General features: G+C 33.5%; 1 protein-coding gene across 1 annotated transcript; it reads left to right on the forward strand.

Moving 5' to 3' along the window:
• The first annotated feature begins 11,861 nt into the window (after positions 1-11,861).
• Positions 11,862-17,487, forward strand: LOC145630481 (protein TRIGALACTOSYLDIACYLGLYCEROL 4, chloroplastic-like). The gene is made up of 5 exons (XM_081682742.1): positions 11,862-12,307; positions 14,171-14,417; positions 16,013-16,367; positions 16,548-16,885; positions 17,200-17,487. The coding sequence occupies exons 1-5, from the start codon at positions 12,045-12,047 to the stop codon at positions 17,395-17,397; spliced, it is 1,401 nt and encodes a 466-aa protein (XP_081538868.1). The 5' UTR covers positions 11,862-12,044; the 3' UTR covers positions 17,398-17,487.
• The last annotated feature ends 651 nt before the right edge of the window (positions 17,488-18,138 follow it).

The raw sequence follows: 18,138 nt of genomic DNA on the forward strand, positions 1-18,138 counted from the left end.
ATTCATTATTTTCGTTTATTTTGGTAACGATTTTCCCCCTTTTATGTTCAATAATTTAATTGCTTTGGTTGATCATGTCTTGTTTATTTGCTTTGCTTAGTTTAGATTTTAATATGTGTGTAGGGAATAATTTCAAGCCTTTAAAAATCCCACTAGCTCGAACCCCACTGTGATCATACACTAAAGTACGGTGGCGTCCAAAAGGGAAGAAGATAGAGCAAAAGAGTCGCCAACAAGTTTTTAAGGAACTTGTAAATCATCACGAGGTGAAGGTTACACCCCTTAACGATCCAAGAGATCGTCAACTCCATAAGGTCATGAACCAAATAAGGGTCCGGGGATGAAGGTCCAAATCCAACCTAAAAGAGATTGAACCTGCCCTAATAATAGGCCTCTACTTTATTCTGATCATATTCATGTGCGCTTTCTGACTAACATACAATCAATAGATTAACCCTAAACCTGTTTAATCTATGTTGGTTGAATTTAATGCACAAACAAACTATTATTGGCGATCACTTGAATTATAATCAAAGTTAACCTAACAAGATTATTAATTATCTTATTAAGCGTGATTACAAGTACCAAATTCCCTTTAACATGCATAAAAAGGCGTGATCAAGCAATAAATATAAATATAATCAAGCAACATAATAAATAATAAATCATTAGAATAAACATGAATAATAATAATAATCATCAAAATAATAATAATAATAAATTGTAACAATTATAATCATAATCATGTTCATGTTAATATTAAAGCATAATAAAAATAGCAAGACCCTAGGCATGATACTAACAAGATAAATAACAAACCCTAGCATGTCACTAAGCGATAAAAATCAAATCTTTAGCCCTAACATGATACTAACAATCATAAATATTAGGAAGAACATAGGAAGCATCATAACAATCATATTTAATATTATAACCTTTTCCCTAAACATGATATTAGGAATCATAATAACAATTTAAACATGATTTTTACATCATAATATCAATAAATCAATAAAGTACTTACTTTGATGCCTCGTACCTCTTTCTAATAACAAAATACACACGTTAGTAACTTCAAGGAAAATAATAAACAAACAATTAAATTAAATAATTTAAATAGAGATTTGGGACCAAACCCTCAGAAATTAAACCTTTCACATCTAGGGCGAAGGCAACTTCGAATATGGCTAGGTGTTTCTAGATCTTGCGAATGCGGAATTTTGTATGTGAAAACAATAAGAAAGAATTGAAAGAATGAAAGAACGCTAAAGAATTAATGATTGTTGAGAATTTGTGAATGAAAGATGATGAATGATGAGAATTGGTGAATGAAAACGGAGTTTTTGATACGATATTTATAGAGAAAATCAGCCAAAAAAGATAATTTAACAAAATAGAGTCTGACGCACGCAAAACAAGGTTGGCGCCAACCCTGGCTAGCTGGCGCCAGGCACAAGTGGCTAGCGCCAGGCGCCAATGGCTAGCGTCTGGCGCCAAGCCTGGTTCCAGGCGCCAATGCCTGGGGTTGGACGCCAAACTGGATTTCAACGCGTTTTCAAAAATCTGATAAATTTCCTGTACTGGAGGATAAAATAATATAATTTCTTCAAAAATGCTATTTGATTTTGATTAAAACTCTGAAAAGTCAACTTATCAATGCTAATTGAATTAGGAATGAAAAAAACCTTCTAGAAGATTCTAGAAGACCAAAACCATTCCTAATTGCATTAGGAATGATAAATCATATTAGGCCCTCCCCTAGATCATTGGGCCGCACATAAAGCTCAAACCGGGCCCAGTTTAGTAAATTGGCCATAATTTCCTCAATATTCATCGGAATTGGGCTTATAATATATCGTTGGAAAGGTCTTTGTAAGCCCCATCCAACTACACTACTATTGGACCCATATCATGGACCAACCAAACTGGATTGACTGTTTTCTTAAAATTAAGTTTTCAAAAACAGAGAGAAGAGAAAAGAAATAAAAACTTCCCGCAACACTAGACCTTTCCACACTTTCGTTTCATTCGATTATGATTCGACGTGAAAGGTACTCATCACTGGGTTTGGTTTTGGGGAGACACAAATGGGTGTCTACAATGTGTGAGTAGTTTTTTTAGGTTATGGGGATCCATAAATAATGTAAAAGGGTAATTTAATATTGTTGATTGTCTATGCTTTGATTGATTTCCTATTGATTAATTTAATGCTTTGCAATTATATTAGGTTTGGTTTAATTGTATGAGTTATGCAATATTGATTCGAGATTCGAGAGATGAAAATTGATGTTTAGACTTAGTTTTAATAAGCAGGTTAATTTATAAATAGTTAAATCAAGATTCGAGAGATGCGATTTAATACCGGTAGATTAATTCCGTGATTGTAATACGTAGCGAAAGTCCTTTATGATCTGATTGATTGATGCATTGATAATTGATTGTTGTGATTTACCCTGAAATATTATTTATTGGTGAACTTATACCCTAGCCTTTGATTTATTGATTTCTCCCTCATTTAATTTGCTTTAGTTTTCTCCTTACTTAATAATTTAGATTATATCAATTATTTAGGAATAGAAAGACTTCTTTCCCTATGGATTCAAACCTACTTCCCTATTGAATTTAGTTAGAGGACTTAGGTAATTCTTTTGATTAGGAGATCGGTACGACTTTATCCTGTCAATAATTTATACTACCTTTGTTTCTTATTATGTTCAACAAAGGAATATTTTATGTCTCACAAATAATACCCCTTTGTTGCACATAATAAGAAACGGAGGTAGTAGTACAATTCTTTTTTAGCATATAGAATATAAACAAACTAAACATTGCTAATATTTTATTAATAAATTTAGATTTTAAATAAATGTTACAATCCAATATCAATTTTAAGGTGTTTTATAAAAGAGCACTGTATTATCTTATTCATGAAAAATTGGCGCAGTTTATCGGATCTACTCGCAGATACAATTTTAATGAAACTAAAAACACTAGTGAAAGTTACAGCAAATTGGAGTAAATCGAATATTAATTTTTTAGATTCTCGAATCGGAGAATGAACCAGTTTCTTCAGTCTCCACTTTTTGTATCACCTTTTTTGGAGTTTAGAAAAGAAACGGGGCAGAAACAATCAAAGTCTCGTATAATCCAATAAAAAAAACAAAAGCAAAGAACACTTCCTCCACTTATTGCGACAGAACGAATTACTAGCTTAGTATTTAAAAAAGGAAGAAAAGAAACCACTTTCTTCTTCCTTAAATGTGGATGATCCTTGTGTGGGAACACTCACTTCTTACAAAGTGGTAGCTGAACCAGATATTGAACACTATTACGCCTCAATTTTGTAAAGTTATTAAATAGTAATTAATTAAATTGAAAATCACGTTACTAGCAAATATAATTAGATATCTTTATCTTCCAAAGTTTTTGGATAATGAATTAAACAATCTAGAAATATTATTGAAATTAATGGTGTATACAATTTTTCTCAATTTGATTCACATAATATTAGCAGACATAAAAACACCAACGAGAGGTGACTGAATTTTGTATTGACTCTGTATTCACTCATTATTAAGGTATAAGTGCTTAATTAAAGCGTAAAATGAAGTATAAAGAAAAATGCAAGATAGAAGATAGAATGGACATAATTATTTAATGTAGAAAAACCATGTTATATAAAATACAATTATCAAGCACTGCGAAATTAATAACACACTATTGAGATTTTAGAGGTTTAGTGGATTAATACAAGGAAGATGGTATTGAGTGTGCAAGTAAATATATGGAAGAAATAGTTTTGTTTTGATAATGGCCAAAGCAAATGTTTAGTACTCATATATATAGTGAAGTTTAGGCGGTGAATTAGAGCTCAAGAAGTGTGCAAAAGCTTCTACTATTTACTGACATAAGACGACTCTTGATGTTTTGAAAAGAGTACACTGTACACATTGTCACATACTCCAAATAAACAGTCACTTTGGTAAATTTAGATTGGTCGAAAATTTAGCCCCATTTTGACCCACCTTAAAAATTTCTGTTTTTTCACCGAATGCACTTGAACTTTTTAAAAATTCACCAAGTACACTCAAGTTTTTCCAAATTCACCAAATACCACTGACGTTTGTTAATATTCACACCATGACCTTAAAGTATCCTTGACGTTAAAGTTCCGTTAACAATAAAATATAATTCACCAAATGCCTTAACTTTGTTAAATAATTACACAAAGTACCCTTATTTTTGGAGGTACAACGTCTAGTTTGAAATTAAGGAAATTAGCCGTTAGTTTTGAATCTCACTCTTTTTTTGCATAAATACTCGATACATATAGCATCCCTTTAATTTGCTTAACCACAAATTTCTAACACCATGAGTTATCAATCTAAATCATCCTCCTCAATGTATGAGTACTTTTGTGTAAGAGTTGCAAACAAATCTTGTTGTTGTAGGAGAAAATTTGCAGTAAGAAGTTATGAGTTCGTTAGCCCACGGACTACCCCGGACTGCTTACTAGGGTGGGTATAGATAGACTAATTGTCAAGCCGCATAAAAGGGGCTTGAGTTTGCTATATATTAAGTCCGTTGGACAAAATATGAACTATAAGCCCGATTCGTTTTCCGTCCAAGCCCGTAAGTAATCATCTCTATTTCATTTGGCCATCTTTTTCTCCGTTGCGAGGTCTGCAACACTTCTTTTTATGAATAGAAGATGTTTGCAACTCTTATACTAAAGTACTCATGATTTAGATTGATAACTCATGGTGTTAAAAATTTGTGGTTAAGCAAATAAGAGGGATGCTACGTATCGAGTATTTATGCACAAAAAAAAAAAGTTGAGAATCAAAACTAACGACTAATTTCCTTACTAGATGTTGTACCTCCAAAAATAAGGGTATTTTGTGTAATTATTTAACAAAGATAGGGTATTTGGTGAATTAAATTTTATTGTTAACGGAACTTTAACGTCAAGGATACTTTAAGGTCACGGTGTGAATATTAACAAACATTAGTGGTATTTGGTGAATTTGGAAAAACTAGAGGGTATTTGGTGAATTTTTGAAAATTTCAAGGGCATTTGGTGAAAAAACTGTAAATTTTTTGAAAATTTTCACTTTAAAATATTTCAGAATTGAAAATTTAAATTTCAAAATTCAAATTTGAATGTCAATGTATATGTGACACTGAATGAGAGTTGAAGTAAGGTGTCATTTAAGGAGAAAGAGGTGATCCAAAAGGGGTAAGCGACGACGGTGGATGAAATCAAGAGAGTGATCGAGGTGGTTTAGAGAAGAGTAAGGAACAACGGTGGGAGGAATCAGAGCCAAACTATGGCGGGGTTGAGCAGAAGAAACGACGGAGTTCAGGTGGTTGAATGTAATGGGTCTAGTGATCATTTCAGCAAAAGAAACTTGGGTTAATTATCTATTTGTATATTGTTTTAGTATGAAAAATAAAGTTGAATTTTATAGTTTTTAAATGCATTGAGTTTTTTTAGTTATTAAGTGTCATTAAGCGTGTAATAATTTATTCATTATGCTTTTTTTTTTTTACAAGATTTATTCATTATGCCTTATGCAATGTTTTTTATTAATAAATCACTTAATTTAAACACAAACTATTGGGTGTGGGCATCTGCACCAAATGTTTGTGTGTCCGATCTTCAAAGACAACGACAACGATGAAGATGACAATGATGGCAATGGTGGATGACGACAACAACGATGAAGACGACGATGACGATGATGGCGATTGAAACCCTAGATTTGATTTAGTGGTGCGATTTAATGAAAGTTGTAGGTTTTCGGCTGGTGTGTAATCCCCCGTATTGTTTTAAATATTTTATAAATGGAATTTTATTTTATTTATAATATTTATTTGTTATTTTCCGGAATTTAATTTCAAAAGTTTCAAATTATTAATCTGGATCGAAAATTATTTGAACAAATTATTTTATGCACCTTTATTGTACAATTTATGTCCAATCAAACAAGCCTAACCCATTTGTTTACTTAATTGACCCATTATTTTTATGAGGCCCAATCTTCCTATTTACCCTACAATTCTCTCCTATAAATACCCCATGAATCCCCAAAAATTTCCCACACAAAAAGGTTAGTCTTATTTTCTCCTTTGTTTTATTAATTTGTGTAATTATAATTATTGATTTATGGGTTTTGATTTAATTGTTTGAAATTAATTTAATTAGTATCAAATTGTATTTTGATGAATTTTCAGATTTTATAAATGTCATGATTTTTCAGATTTTGTAAATTTTATAACCTAGGGTTTTTAATTATTGAAAATCATGATTTTAGGGTTTTTATGAACAATTAATTTAGGGCTTTTATAGTAATGATGTTTTGAAATTTTGGTGATTATAACTAATGATTAGTTTAACTTAATTCCAGATTATTTTGAACATGTAAATTCGTGTTTTTAATTTTTAGATTTCCGTTCATTAATATTAATCCCGTTTTAATCCCGGTCAGGTTCTGAACTCATCCGATTTTGATAAAAAAAAGTACAGTAATCCATGTAGAAACAACGTTTTAAGAAAGAAATACTACCTTTGGTAGTGAGCACCACCCTCTCTCGGCCAAATTCAGCCTCTAAATATGATTTTCGGGCAGTTTTTGATTTTAACGAAGTTTTTTTATGCTTAAAATATTATCCTTGAGTTTGATTAATAAAATTAATTATGTTTAAAGTTAATTAAGCATAAATATATGTTTTTATTGAAGTTTTAAGTGCTGGAAATAGTTTCTTAGTACTACTTTTGATGTTTTATAAAGAGGGTTTAATCCCCAATTAAAAAGGGAGATTATTAGGGGTTTTTAAATAATTTTAAGATTTTTATTAAACTTTAAACTTGAAGGTGATTTCTAGATAGTAAAGTGACATACCAATTCTTTTATTCAAGGTACGTACAAGTTACGAAACCTTGCTTTTAGGTGCATGTTTAAGGACGGATCGAGAACTTAGTATCATGTATAGGGATGACTGAGTTAAATTGTTTGGTTATAAATTTTGAATTTCGTATGACGTGCACTATTTTATATTGCAAGTATTATTTGTGCTCTAATTATGCAAGGTGCGCTTAGAGGCAAAGGTATGTGATTGGTGTAATGATTAATTTATTACTCATTCATGATTATTGAAATAGGATGAGTAAAGGAAGAATTCAAGTCTTATAAGACGAGGTTAAGGTTTTGGGGTGCCTTATGCACTCAAGGTGTTTATACACCGAGGTAGTTAAAGGAATAAATAATAAATGTTGTTTGTCACTAATAAATCAAGAATTGAAATTGGAAAGTTGTTTTACTTGATTGAATTGATATTGGATTGATTGTATTGTTTGCATATGAGTCATCACCAAGTCTAAATCTGTAAATCACGTAAAGTGCAAGATGGGTGAGAAATAAAACTCTGGATTGGTGCACTTCTGGAGTAATGACAATCAGGGGTTGGGGTACACGGGGTATTAGCCGTGTACTTTTCTCGAAGTCGTCTGATCTACGAGTCTCTTATTTCAAATATTTTTCAAAACTAGGAGTTAGGTGAGATCTCATACTAACTACGGTAACGGAGTCGCGCCCGTGGTCGTTGGATGTTTATTGATGTTTCCGAAAGGAGGCATGGGGTTTTCTTTATTGATGTTCCAAATAGAGCATGGGTTGGACAACCTTGTCTATTGCTTAATCCAAAGAAATAAATAAAATAAGTTTGCTACTATTAACTAGTGAAGTCTTAATAAAATTGATAATTGAGTCGTGTGTTGAGTCTATAATTTAATGATGCATGATGATTGATTATTAGTAGCATGTTATGGATTTCTTATTTGTTTTGCAGCTTGTATGTACTCAGCTTTGCTGATTGCGTGTTTTGTGTGTCTTTCTTTTGTCATGGCCTTTGCCTTTCAATGACCCTGTAATGATCCAATCTTTACACTTGTAATATTGGGGAGCAGACTCATCACAGGTGTTTACATAGTTTGGACTTGCATCAAGGTGGTGGGATTTTGAGTGTAGAGTTAGTTATTGTTCGCAATTTATTTCTTTTCATAAGTTTGAATTTATTTAAACTCTGGTTTTATTTATTTACTACTTTTGTTGGGTTTTGAATAAGGGCCTTAATGGTTCCAGCTTATATCATTTAATTTGGTTTTGGTTATTGGTTTTGAAACTTATTTATAACTTAGTTAGTTTTTCCGCTGCTATGTTCTGATAAAGCCTTAACGTTTGAACACGTGGCGGTAGCACGCCAGTAATTCTCTTGAATATTGTTCGGGGTCCTCACAGGTTTAAAGAGAGAATTATTGAGGTGTTACATGGTGGGTTCGGTGGTGGTGGTTGTGGTTGGTGGGTGTGGTGGAGGAGGAAATTAGGGGGAAGTGAGGAACGAATTGAAGGAGAAGGAGTGAGGGGATTTGTGAGGATTTCTTATTTTCACGTGAAAGAGAAAGAGAGGAAGATGGGAAAGAGGAGAGAGACTGAAATAAAATAATATATAGGCTTATTTTCGGCTATTGGCTTATACATTTTGAGTTTTTGACTTATACATTTTTGGCTGTTAGCTTATATATTTTGGGTTCTTGGCTGATACATTATTCATATTAGCCATTCAAATGAATATATTAGCCAATTGATGTCTGATATCAATCAACATTAGGAATATATCAGACATTAATAAAAAAAAAAATGTATCAACAACAAAAAAAAAAGAACATGTCAGCCAACAAGAAGAATATATCAGCCAACAGAAGGAACATATCAGCCAACAAATGAAGCATATCAGCCAACAAAAGGATGTTTCAGCGAATTAAGGCAAAGGGCAAGCCAACAAAATAAATATAAATGCCACAAAATAAAATACACTTCCTCCGTTTTCTTTTAGATGCAACACACACTTTTTCACAGTATTTAAAAAATGTGGGGTTCACATGATATAATACACTTTAAAATGGGATGAATGGTTGTTAGAAGTGTAATTTAGTGGGTCATGTGCTTTAAATAAGGGAAATAGTATAGTTTTTCCCTAAAGTAACTTTCCCTTTATAGTGTGTTGCAAGTATTGTGACATTTCCTTTTTAGGGAAGTGTTGCAAGTAAAAGAAAACGGAGGAAGTATAAGCTAACAATTAAAATATACATATCAACCAACAAAATAAATATATCTGCCAACTAAAGAAACATATAAGCCAAATGATGTCTGATATCAGCCAAAAAAAAAAAAGAAAAAAAAAACATATCAGGCAACAAAATGAATATATTAGTCAACACAAAAACCATATCAGCCAACAAATGAAATATATCGGCCAACACATAAAGCATATAAACCAACAAGTAAAACATATAAGCCAAAAAAAAAAAAAAAAAAAAAGCCAAGGCATGCAGGCGCATGGAACTTTATGTGTGGACGTTCACACGCAATAGCTTCTCTAATTTAAATTAAATCATTTATTTTGATATATTAAATTAACTCCATAAGACATTTATTGAATAAATCACTAAATTTACTAAAACACTCAATTGAATCTTTAACTCCATAAGACAGAATGAATAAATGCAAAAACTGTGGTGCATGTAGAAATCATTAAACACGTTTTTAATATATTTTGATTACTCCCTTTGTTGTATAAGTGCTAACGCACAACTTTATTATCAATTTTTGTAATTATTTATTAGTAAAGAATATATAATGAAAATTACATTACTAAGTACTCCGAACTATTTTACATGATAACATATAATTTATATTTGGTAAATAATATAATCAAAGTAAATATATGAATAGTGTCAAAATCAAACTGTTGTGATTTTTATAAAACAGAGGTAATATAATCAATCAATTACTCTGCTTAGTTTAAATTAATCACAAACCGTAGGCATTGATCAAAGTTTTAGGAAAATGATAGGGTGAAGTTGGATTTACCTCATTTAATTCAGTAGTTCGAAGTAATCACAAACCATTTGAGTTGTCATGACTCATGATTGATTAAGTTATTTATGATTAATACTTCTTCTATCCCTTTTTTTTTTGCACCATGGATTCACTTTTTATGAGAGTTTTTTTTGGGTCAAATGGAGCAAACAATAAGGAATGGATGAAGTATCATTCTGTGTCTCACTCTCCTTAATTTTTTTTTTACCTTGTATCAATTAAATAAATTTATTAAAGTTTTATGTCCATTATATATATATTCACAAATTCTTATATGTGGATGGCCCCAGATTATGGGCTTATTTCGTTAGTACTATAAGGGCTACTCGTTCAACGTTACAAGGATTGCTTTGTTAATGTAATAGGGCCATAGGGGTTTCTCTTATTGAGAAACATGCTGTTGAAACCAAGAAAAATAATTAGATAATTACAAACTTCACTAAGACAGATTCACCATACTTGAACTATGAAGGATTCGATCACTTCTGAAATCAAAGACATGTTCTCCTTTGGTTATGCCATGGTTTGGGACTCACTGATTTAAAAGCGAAATACGCCACCACCAGTACAAGTTTCCTAGTGGCGCACGCCCCCCCAAACTTTACACAACGATATATGTGATTCGTGTAGCCAAACTCGAAGGTTGGAATTGCTCAAGAACAGTTCAGATCTCTAAGGGTAGATTTGTGTTTTTGTGTTTAGGTTGCAATGATAACAAATCATCATCTAAATCATCATCTTTATATAAAGGCTAAGAAGTACTCTCTCCGTCCCATAATATAATTCATGTTTTCCTATTTTCGAGACCCAAAATAGTGTTCTTGTTTCTATTTTAAGATAATATATAAAGATCATTATATCTTCACTTTTTTTAACTTTATTCATTTTACTTCCTAAATTACCCTTAAATTTACACATGTCTTTTACTTTTTTCCAGTTTCGATCTCTATCTAACTTTTGTCTATCATTGTACTTTATTTTGATTAATGTACTTCATCAACTTTCTCCTCGTATTTCTTAAATACCGTGAAAAACATAAACAAGAACAATTTATTAGGACGGATGAAGTAGTATTTATAGGAGAAGAAATAACAAAGCCAATAATAGCCTTCCACAGTTCCATGCAAAGCTCGCTCTCGCTAGTCCCTGCCGCAAATGCGAGCGAGCTATTGCTCGCTCGCACGCGAGCTATAGCTCGGCCTTGCCGCAGCTCTTTTGCCTTGAGAGCTCTAGCTCTCTTGCTAGCTCGGCATTGCACAACTCACTTGCCTTGCGTGCTACATTGCTCTTGCTAGCTCCTTGCACACAACATCACTAAGACTAACAATACTCACTTAATAACACTCCAATTTGCATTATAAGTATAACTCCAACAACTTTGTCAGTGTTTTAAGGGTTACTCGATAAGTATTACATCCTTATAGGGAAAACTTAACTACTTCCTCCGTGTTTTTTAAGTGTTACACTTCCCATTTCCGGCCATGTTTTTAAAGTGCTACATTTTCTTTTTTGGCAAAAAACTATATTAAAATATTATATCTCTCTCCTTTTAGGGTCCCCACCCAAACTCACTACTATTTTTTTATTATGTCTTTCCTCTCACATTCATTACTTTTCAATAAACTATTAACCTCACTATCTTTCTTTTACAATTGTTTAATACTCCAACTACCATACTTACCTCTTATTTTATTTAAGTCAATTAAATTGCCTAAAACTATGTGGCGGTTAAACTGTAACACTTAAAAAAACGCAGAGGAAGTATAAATATTACTATGTTCTTTTATAAGCGGTCACATGATGTGGTAAGCCGCTCACAAAACACGCCGTTTCGACTATTTCGAGAGAGTATTGAGTTAGACATTTTAAGTGGAGTTGATTTTGTCAACTCTATCCCTTAAAACAAAATATTGACGGATGGCTAGATTGGCTACAATAGAATCGAGCAAGCTCAACTGCACAAGTAACTAGCATCACTCTCTTCCCCTGTTCCTTTGAATTTCACTCTCTTCTTCTTCACCACTCCAAAAATGCCTTCATCTCTTTAAACTCTTCTTCTTCTCTCTTTCTCTCTCCTGCTATTATCAAAATCCACAGGAAAAAATGAACAGATTAAGATGGGTAATGGAAGGAGGAGAATTCTGGGAATTGGATGTATCAACACCCATTACAATGGATGGTGTGGCCCGACCCTTACCCAATGATGGCCCACTTCCATTGGGCCTTTCAAGGGGTACCCGGCTTTCCAGGCCCAAACAGATCGATTTCTTTCAGAAATTCATGGCTGCACTTGTTGTTCCTTCTTTTTCCGCCGGCAATGGTTTCTCTATTCAACGTGCTCTCACTATTCCTTCTGGCAATGACTGGTAATTTTGGTTTCTACCCACTTTTTGTAATTTTGTTATTGTTCTTAATTTATGGGAAATTTTGGGTATTTTGAATAATTATGTTGAGAACCAGAATCATGGAGTTTTTGTTAATTGGGTTTTAATTGGGGATTATTTTTATTTTGTATATGAATTTTGTGATTTTTACTATTGATTTTGTATTTAAATGGCTATGTTGTTGGATGAATTTAACTTCTGTATGAAATTGTAATGAGCATGAAGTTGCATTTCTTAATTATTGTATTTTTATGTGATTCTTTTGCCCCTTTTAGCTGTGGGTAATGTTGGTTAGCAAAGAAGGTTTATAGGGTAATGTAGACGGATTTAATCGAGTTCGAAAGAAGCCCCAGCATTCCTAAGAAAATTGTTGAACTAATAATTTTTATGAGCAATGTACATTGTGTGGAGGAGTATTAGATATTAGATAGGAAAGGAGGGAAAATGGTGGCAAAGCTATTGATGTCAGTGGAGAAGAGTTGTTCGTAGATCTTCGTGTGATGGTCTGATCCAGTGTTTACTTACGAAGGGAGAATAGTTGGAAGAGTAGGGCTGAGCAACTGTGGAATACATATCAACTATTACATTTCTAGTTTTCCTAGTGTAGAACAATGGAATATCTAGGGAATTTGATTTAACATTTAAGTACAATGCTTATGTACACTTTATATAGCTCTGAATTTGGTCAATTGTTTCGGTGTAACCTGATGTCCTTATGTCTTCCTATCACTGCTTTGCCATCTACAGATCATTTAATGATTTATTTTTTTGGTATGAAGTGGAAGTGGTTGTCCTAATTTGGTTCCTTTATCCTTCCAAAGTTCCAAATACCAAGAATAATATATGTTTGCATGACCTTTGATGAGTTAAAGTAACATCAAATGCAGTTGTATTAGTTGTGCACTTGTGCTTCAGTTGGGAATGAAAATAATCACATTAACTAGCCAAGGATAGTAATGCCTGCTGTAAGTGTGCATTTGTTAAAGGCTAGTAGTACGCCTACTGGCCATGCAATGCTCATATATTTATCTCATTTTATTTTTGTAGTCTGTGTCTCATAATATCTTAGCATATTCCGAGTAATATGTATGCCTGCACTTCAAGATGTAACCATAAGAGAAAGTCTTGCTTTCTTTTGTGTTCTGTACTAGCTTTCTCAGAGTAGTGCCATCATGGTTGAGCTGTAGGTCAACTTATTTTCTTTCTTCTAATGACTCTTTTTCAATCATGCGTTCCAAAAGCCTGATGCCATGTTTTGCAATTTGGGTTCTTTCTGTATCCTGAGAGTAGTTTGTCCTTCAATACTTCATTCTAGGGTCCTGTTGCAACTTGCCAGCAACCAGCCAAAACAATTCAGCTTGTGGAAGTATAAGATATATTGAGTCAACAGTAGTGCATGTACAGTACTAAAATGCTAGTTGTAAGTGATCCTTGAAATGTTTATACATGCATTGTGTTTCATCAATTTTTGAAGTAAAAGGCTTTTTTCAGGTCCGATTCCTAGGAACTGAATAATATTCTAAGCTAGTTTGCCGCTGTGGCATTTCAAATCCTAGTTCTGTGAAGCTCTTTGATCTATTAATTCAGAGCATATCTTAAACTTCAATTTGGTTTGAGGTCTTGACTCTTGAGACTTCCCTAGTTGTGTGAAAAATAAACCAATATATGGACGGATTTAGTTAGAGTCTATTATAAGATTAAGTGCATAGCTTTCAGAATCTGAAGGAATTATACATGCTTAAAACAACCTGTATTTTATGGCATAGAAGCTGCTTAGTAATTGGCTTGTATGCAGAGTAAGCTCAACTCTGCAATCTAATTGATACATATGTCAAAGATACGCAGGTTTACCACTTTGTTGGGTCAGTTCAACTTGCAACAATTTGTGTCTTCCGTCAGAAAGGCAAAGTTAGAGGAGCGCTCAGAATTATCCTGGCTGCAAACTATCGGAAGGCACTTATCTGAGAAATCGTTTTATGCATATGGTTTTTGTTCAGAGTTCCTTGTAACACCTGAAGATAAACTGCACTTTTCTTATGAAGCAAGAGGTGACAGGAAAACTGCTCGGAAAAAGGCAGTTTTTAATCATAAGGCAAGTATGTTGGCCTTCTAATAATGTTTGAAGCTTTTTTCCATTCCTTATTGTCTTATTTGTTTGGCATTTGGAATATGGTCTATCATCTCTGAAATCTTTTGATTTCCCTACATATTATACTTTGGGGGACTCCTTACAAGAACAATGAGAAGGAACTTTTCAGGAGAGGGAGAGGAGATCTATGTCCTGCTTATTTTATGCTCTTTATCTGTATCAATGCAATTAGAATCTCAGTAAAAAAGGCTTAACCTTCAAATTAGGTTTCATGCAAAATCTTAAGAGTTTTGTTGTGAAGAAAAGGGAAATCTGGCAAAGCCGCAAAATTTTTGAAATCAAGTAAAGGCAATAAAAAATCTTGATATAGGATCTCTCTCTCTCTCCGCAATAATTGCAAACTTCTACCCCAAATCACGATTAAGTCTTCAGCCTTTTACCCCTCTTTGTATTCAATAATTATTTGATTGTCTTCAGGAATTTAAATCTCTAAGAAAGCTGGCACTCTCCAGAGTCCAGATATTCCAAGTTTTTTCTGTTTTTCCCCCATCTCCAGTGGCTGTCGATTCTTTTTGCAAATTTCTGTATGTAGACATTAGACAATGAGGCTGATTTTTTCAGTATCTGCGGCCTGCCCTTTCTATGTCCTTTCTTCCTTCATTTTCTTTATGGTTTGATGTGAAAGAAAAAGAGGCATGGAAGTGAATAGAGCCAACAGAGAAAAAGGAAGGATGGTGGACCTGGTCAGAAGTAGGGTTCAATTTATTTTTGGGCGTTGAAAATATTAAGTTCAATCTTTGAGCTTCAATATTTTTACCTGTTCTGTTGGTTGTTATTCAATCCCGGGGGGTGGGTGGAGGGGAGATCTTAAATGTAAAGATATTACATTGTAAATCACTAAGATATTACCTTTAACTCATATAGTGGTAGACTGGTAGATTGCCACAGTGGGAAATCAGTCTTGCATTGGCAAGAATGTATGTAATGATAATTCATGTATTTCACATTATTATAAAAGCAAAATTATCTTGAGAACCTTTATGTAAATTGTTAAACCATCATAGGTTTTTAAGAAGTAAATATGTAAAAATCAGTTTTAGACATGCCTATTAAGGAGTGTTAGAAACATTAAGGGAGGAAGACAGTATTTGAGATCATTTTGGAATCTTTCAGAATATATCCAAAATTTTGTCAAAGAAAATTTTGGTCAGTAAATATTCTAGTAACTTAAATCTGTGATGTCAAGTTACCGATGTGTTCTATTTGTGAGTTCTGGTTGTTAAATATGGAATGTGGAAGCATGGGTTACTTATAAAAATTTTCTTACTTTATGGTATCATATTATATTTAGTAGAAATATTCAAATATCCCATGTTAAAATGGAGTTACACGATAGCTCACTCTTTAACAGATACTTAGATGTAATGTGTCAGGTTACTTGGTCTTTCTACATTGAATAGTATTTAATCAGCACCTGGATAACAATGTGTCTCATTTCTCTAGGCATCAAAATAGAATATTTATCCTATTATTATTCTTGGCTTGAATAATTGTTTCCTACTGAATACTGATATATGGTATGTATATTGATTTTACAGTTTCCTCATCTTGATTTGACAATGGAGGGAGTTTGGCCTGGACTTTATATTGACAAGTATGGAGAATACTGGGAAGTACCAGTTACACTGGCAGCTGATCTGGCTTCTGTCACTTCTGACTCTGGTGCTAGCTACCACTTGTGTTTGCAGCATATATCAGGTTTGGCGATGCCAGTTGAAGGGAACAAGTCCACTGAAGTTCCTGCCAATTTACTTCCTGGTCTCTATCTTAAAAGTGCCTTTTCCTTCAAGAAGAATATAGACTTCTGGAGAAGTGAGGCAAAGAAGCTAAAATATGTCCAGCCCTATGATTTTTTTCTATCAGGTCCCCATATCTCTGGCACAGGTCTTATTGGTAAGTCATAGCCTTTAACTTTATGCTTCCTTTCATATTGTCTGAAGCGAATAATCTGGTCATCAGATGTGACAGATTATAAATATATATTGGGACCTTGATCTGTGAAAACTTGCATGGCAGTTCATCTTACTTTTTGGATTTATTGTGTTTTATGTGTCCATCTGCTCTTTCCTTCAGGTGTTGTCGCAACTGCATTGGTTGGAGATAACTCACAAAGATCACCATTGGATGATCAGCCAAAGGATTATAAGCGCTTCGACCTTTATGCATCTATGGGGAGATCTGCAGTCCTTGCAGACTTGTTTGCGTCTTTAGCATTCTCAGCCCAGTATGGAAACTTCCAAAAGAAGGCTTTTGATCTTACACAGATCCATGGCCGGTTAAATTTTCCTTCAGGTTCCAAGTTCTTTTCAGCTGCGACATGTTTGGCCCAAAACCTTTACAAGTCTGAACGACCATCCCTTGAAGCAGTACAGGCGGCTTGTCCGAATGCCACATTATCTCTTCAGCAACAGGTGTGCAATTTGTTACAGAGATGTTTGTGCTAATTCTGTTACAATGCTGATTTAGTCACAGACCTCTCAAATGTATTTTGCTAACATATTTAAGTTACTCTTTCCGTGTCTAAAGCTGAAATAACTTGAGCTAGTGTGTATCAAAGATTTCAAGCATATTATAGTTCTAGTCAGCTAGGCTACTGTTATTGTCGCAGCTTTTCTTTGTTAAGTACCAATTCCAATTTAAACTTTGATCCTACCACTGTGGAATATGCACTCTCTCAATTCTCACTTACTGTACTGATTGAATTTCTGTGTTTCCTGCTTTGCAGATTGTAGGACCCTTCAGCTTAAGAGTTGATTCAGAACTTGCTGTAAATTTAAAGAACGAGGGATGGAAGGTAAATTTGGACAATCCTGTAATTGCAATCGAATATGCTTTATATTTACTTGGCTCTGCAAAGGCCGTTGCTTGGTATGCACCAAAGCAAAAGGAATTTATGGTGGAGCTTCGGTTGTTCGAAATATAAATCTTCCTCGTCTGTTAGACATCTTGAACTCCCGATTGTATTGACTTTACAGTTTTGGAATGAAAAGCAAGTGGAGCTTTCTTTTGGCAATTTTTTTGGGTGAGTGGTCAGAAATTCATAGTTTCAAGAATTATATGAACAGTGATTGGTATTCAAAAATTGGTCTGGATCAGGAAAAAGAACCGGTCCAGACCAGTTACTGTAGAGAACTGATCCGATCTCCAAATAGAAATAATTAATTTTCTGGTCTCTGGTCCGAACTAAAATCCATCAATATGTTTTAAAAATAACGATAAGTTTTTATTTATAATATCAAAAATAAATTAATGAATACTTAAGAAAGCATAAAATAAGTCCGGTATAGGTTTTGGACAAATTATATCGATCTGATCTAGATTTGGTCAGAGCATAACCGCATTCGTTTCCAGGTCTTATTTTCAAATTTCAGGTCTCTGATTTTGAATTGAGCCTACTTGTGATTGTATTTTAAGTTGCACTTGTAAATTTTATTGTCTAGTTTGAACTCCGGGAATTTTTGTTTATTGTCTAGTTTGAGGATGGTTTGATCTCCAGAGAAGCTTTAGGGGTAATCTAATAAAGATACTTCGATTCAAGATGGCAAACAATTATTAAGCGTTACAGCAAAGTGGAAAGATTCAAATACTACTTAGATGGTTAAATGTGTTTGGGATGCGCAAATGAAATGCTTCTAGAGTTTTTCATCAACCGCAAGGATGGATT

Source organism: Chenopodium album, chromosome 5, assembly GCF_948465745.1.
Source record: "Chenopodium album chromosome 5, dcCheAlbu1.1, whole genome shotgun sequence".
Taxonomy (NCBI): Eukaryota; Viridiplantae; Streptophyta; class Magnoliopsida; order Caryophyllales; family Amaranthaceae; genus Chenopodium; species Chenopodium album.

Coding starts and splice junctions, on each gene's coding strand:
- LOC145630481 (XM_081682742.1), top strand. CDS start 12,045: ATGAACAGATTAAGATGGGTAATGGAAGGAGGAGAATTCTGGGAATTG. Junction 16,368..16,547: donor CTCTGGCACAGGTCTTATTG/GTAAGTCATAGC, acceptor TCTTTCCTTCAG/GTGTTGTCGCAACTGCATTG. Junction 16,886..17,199: donor CATTATCTCTTCAGCAACAG/GTGTGCAATTTG, acceptor CCTGCTTTGCAG/ATTGTAGGACCCTTCAGCTT.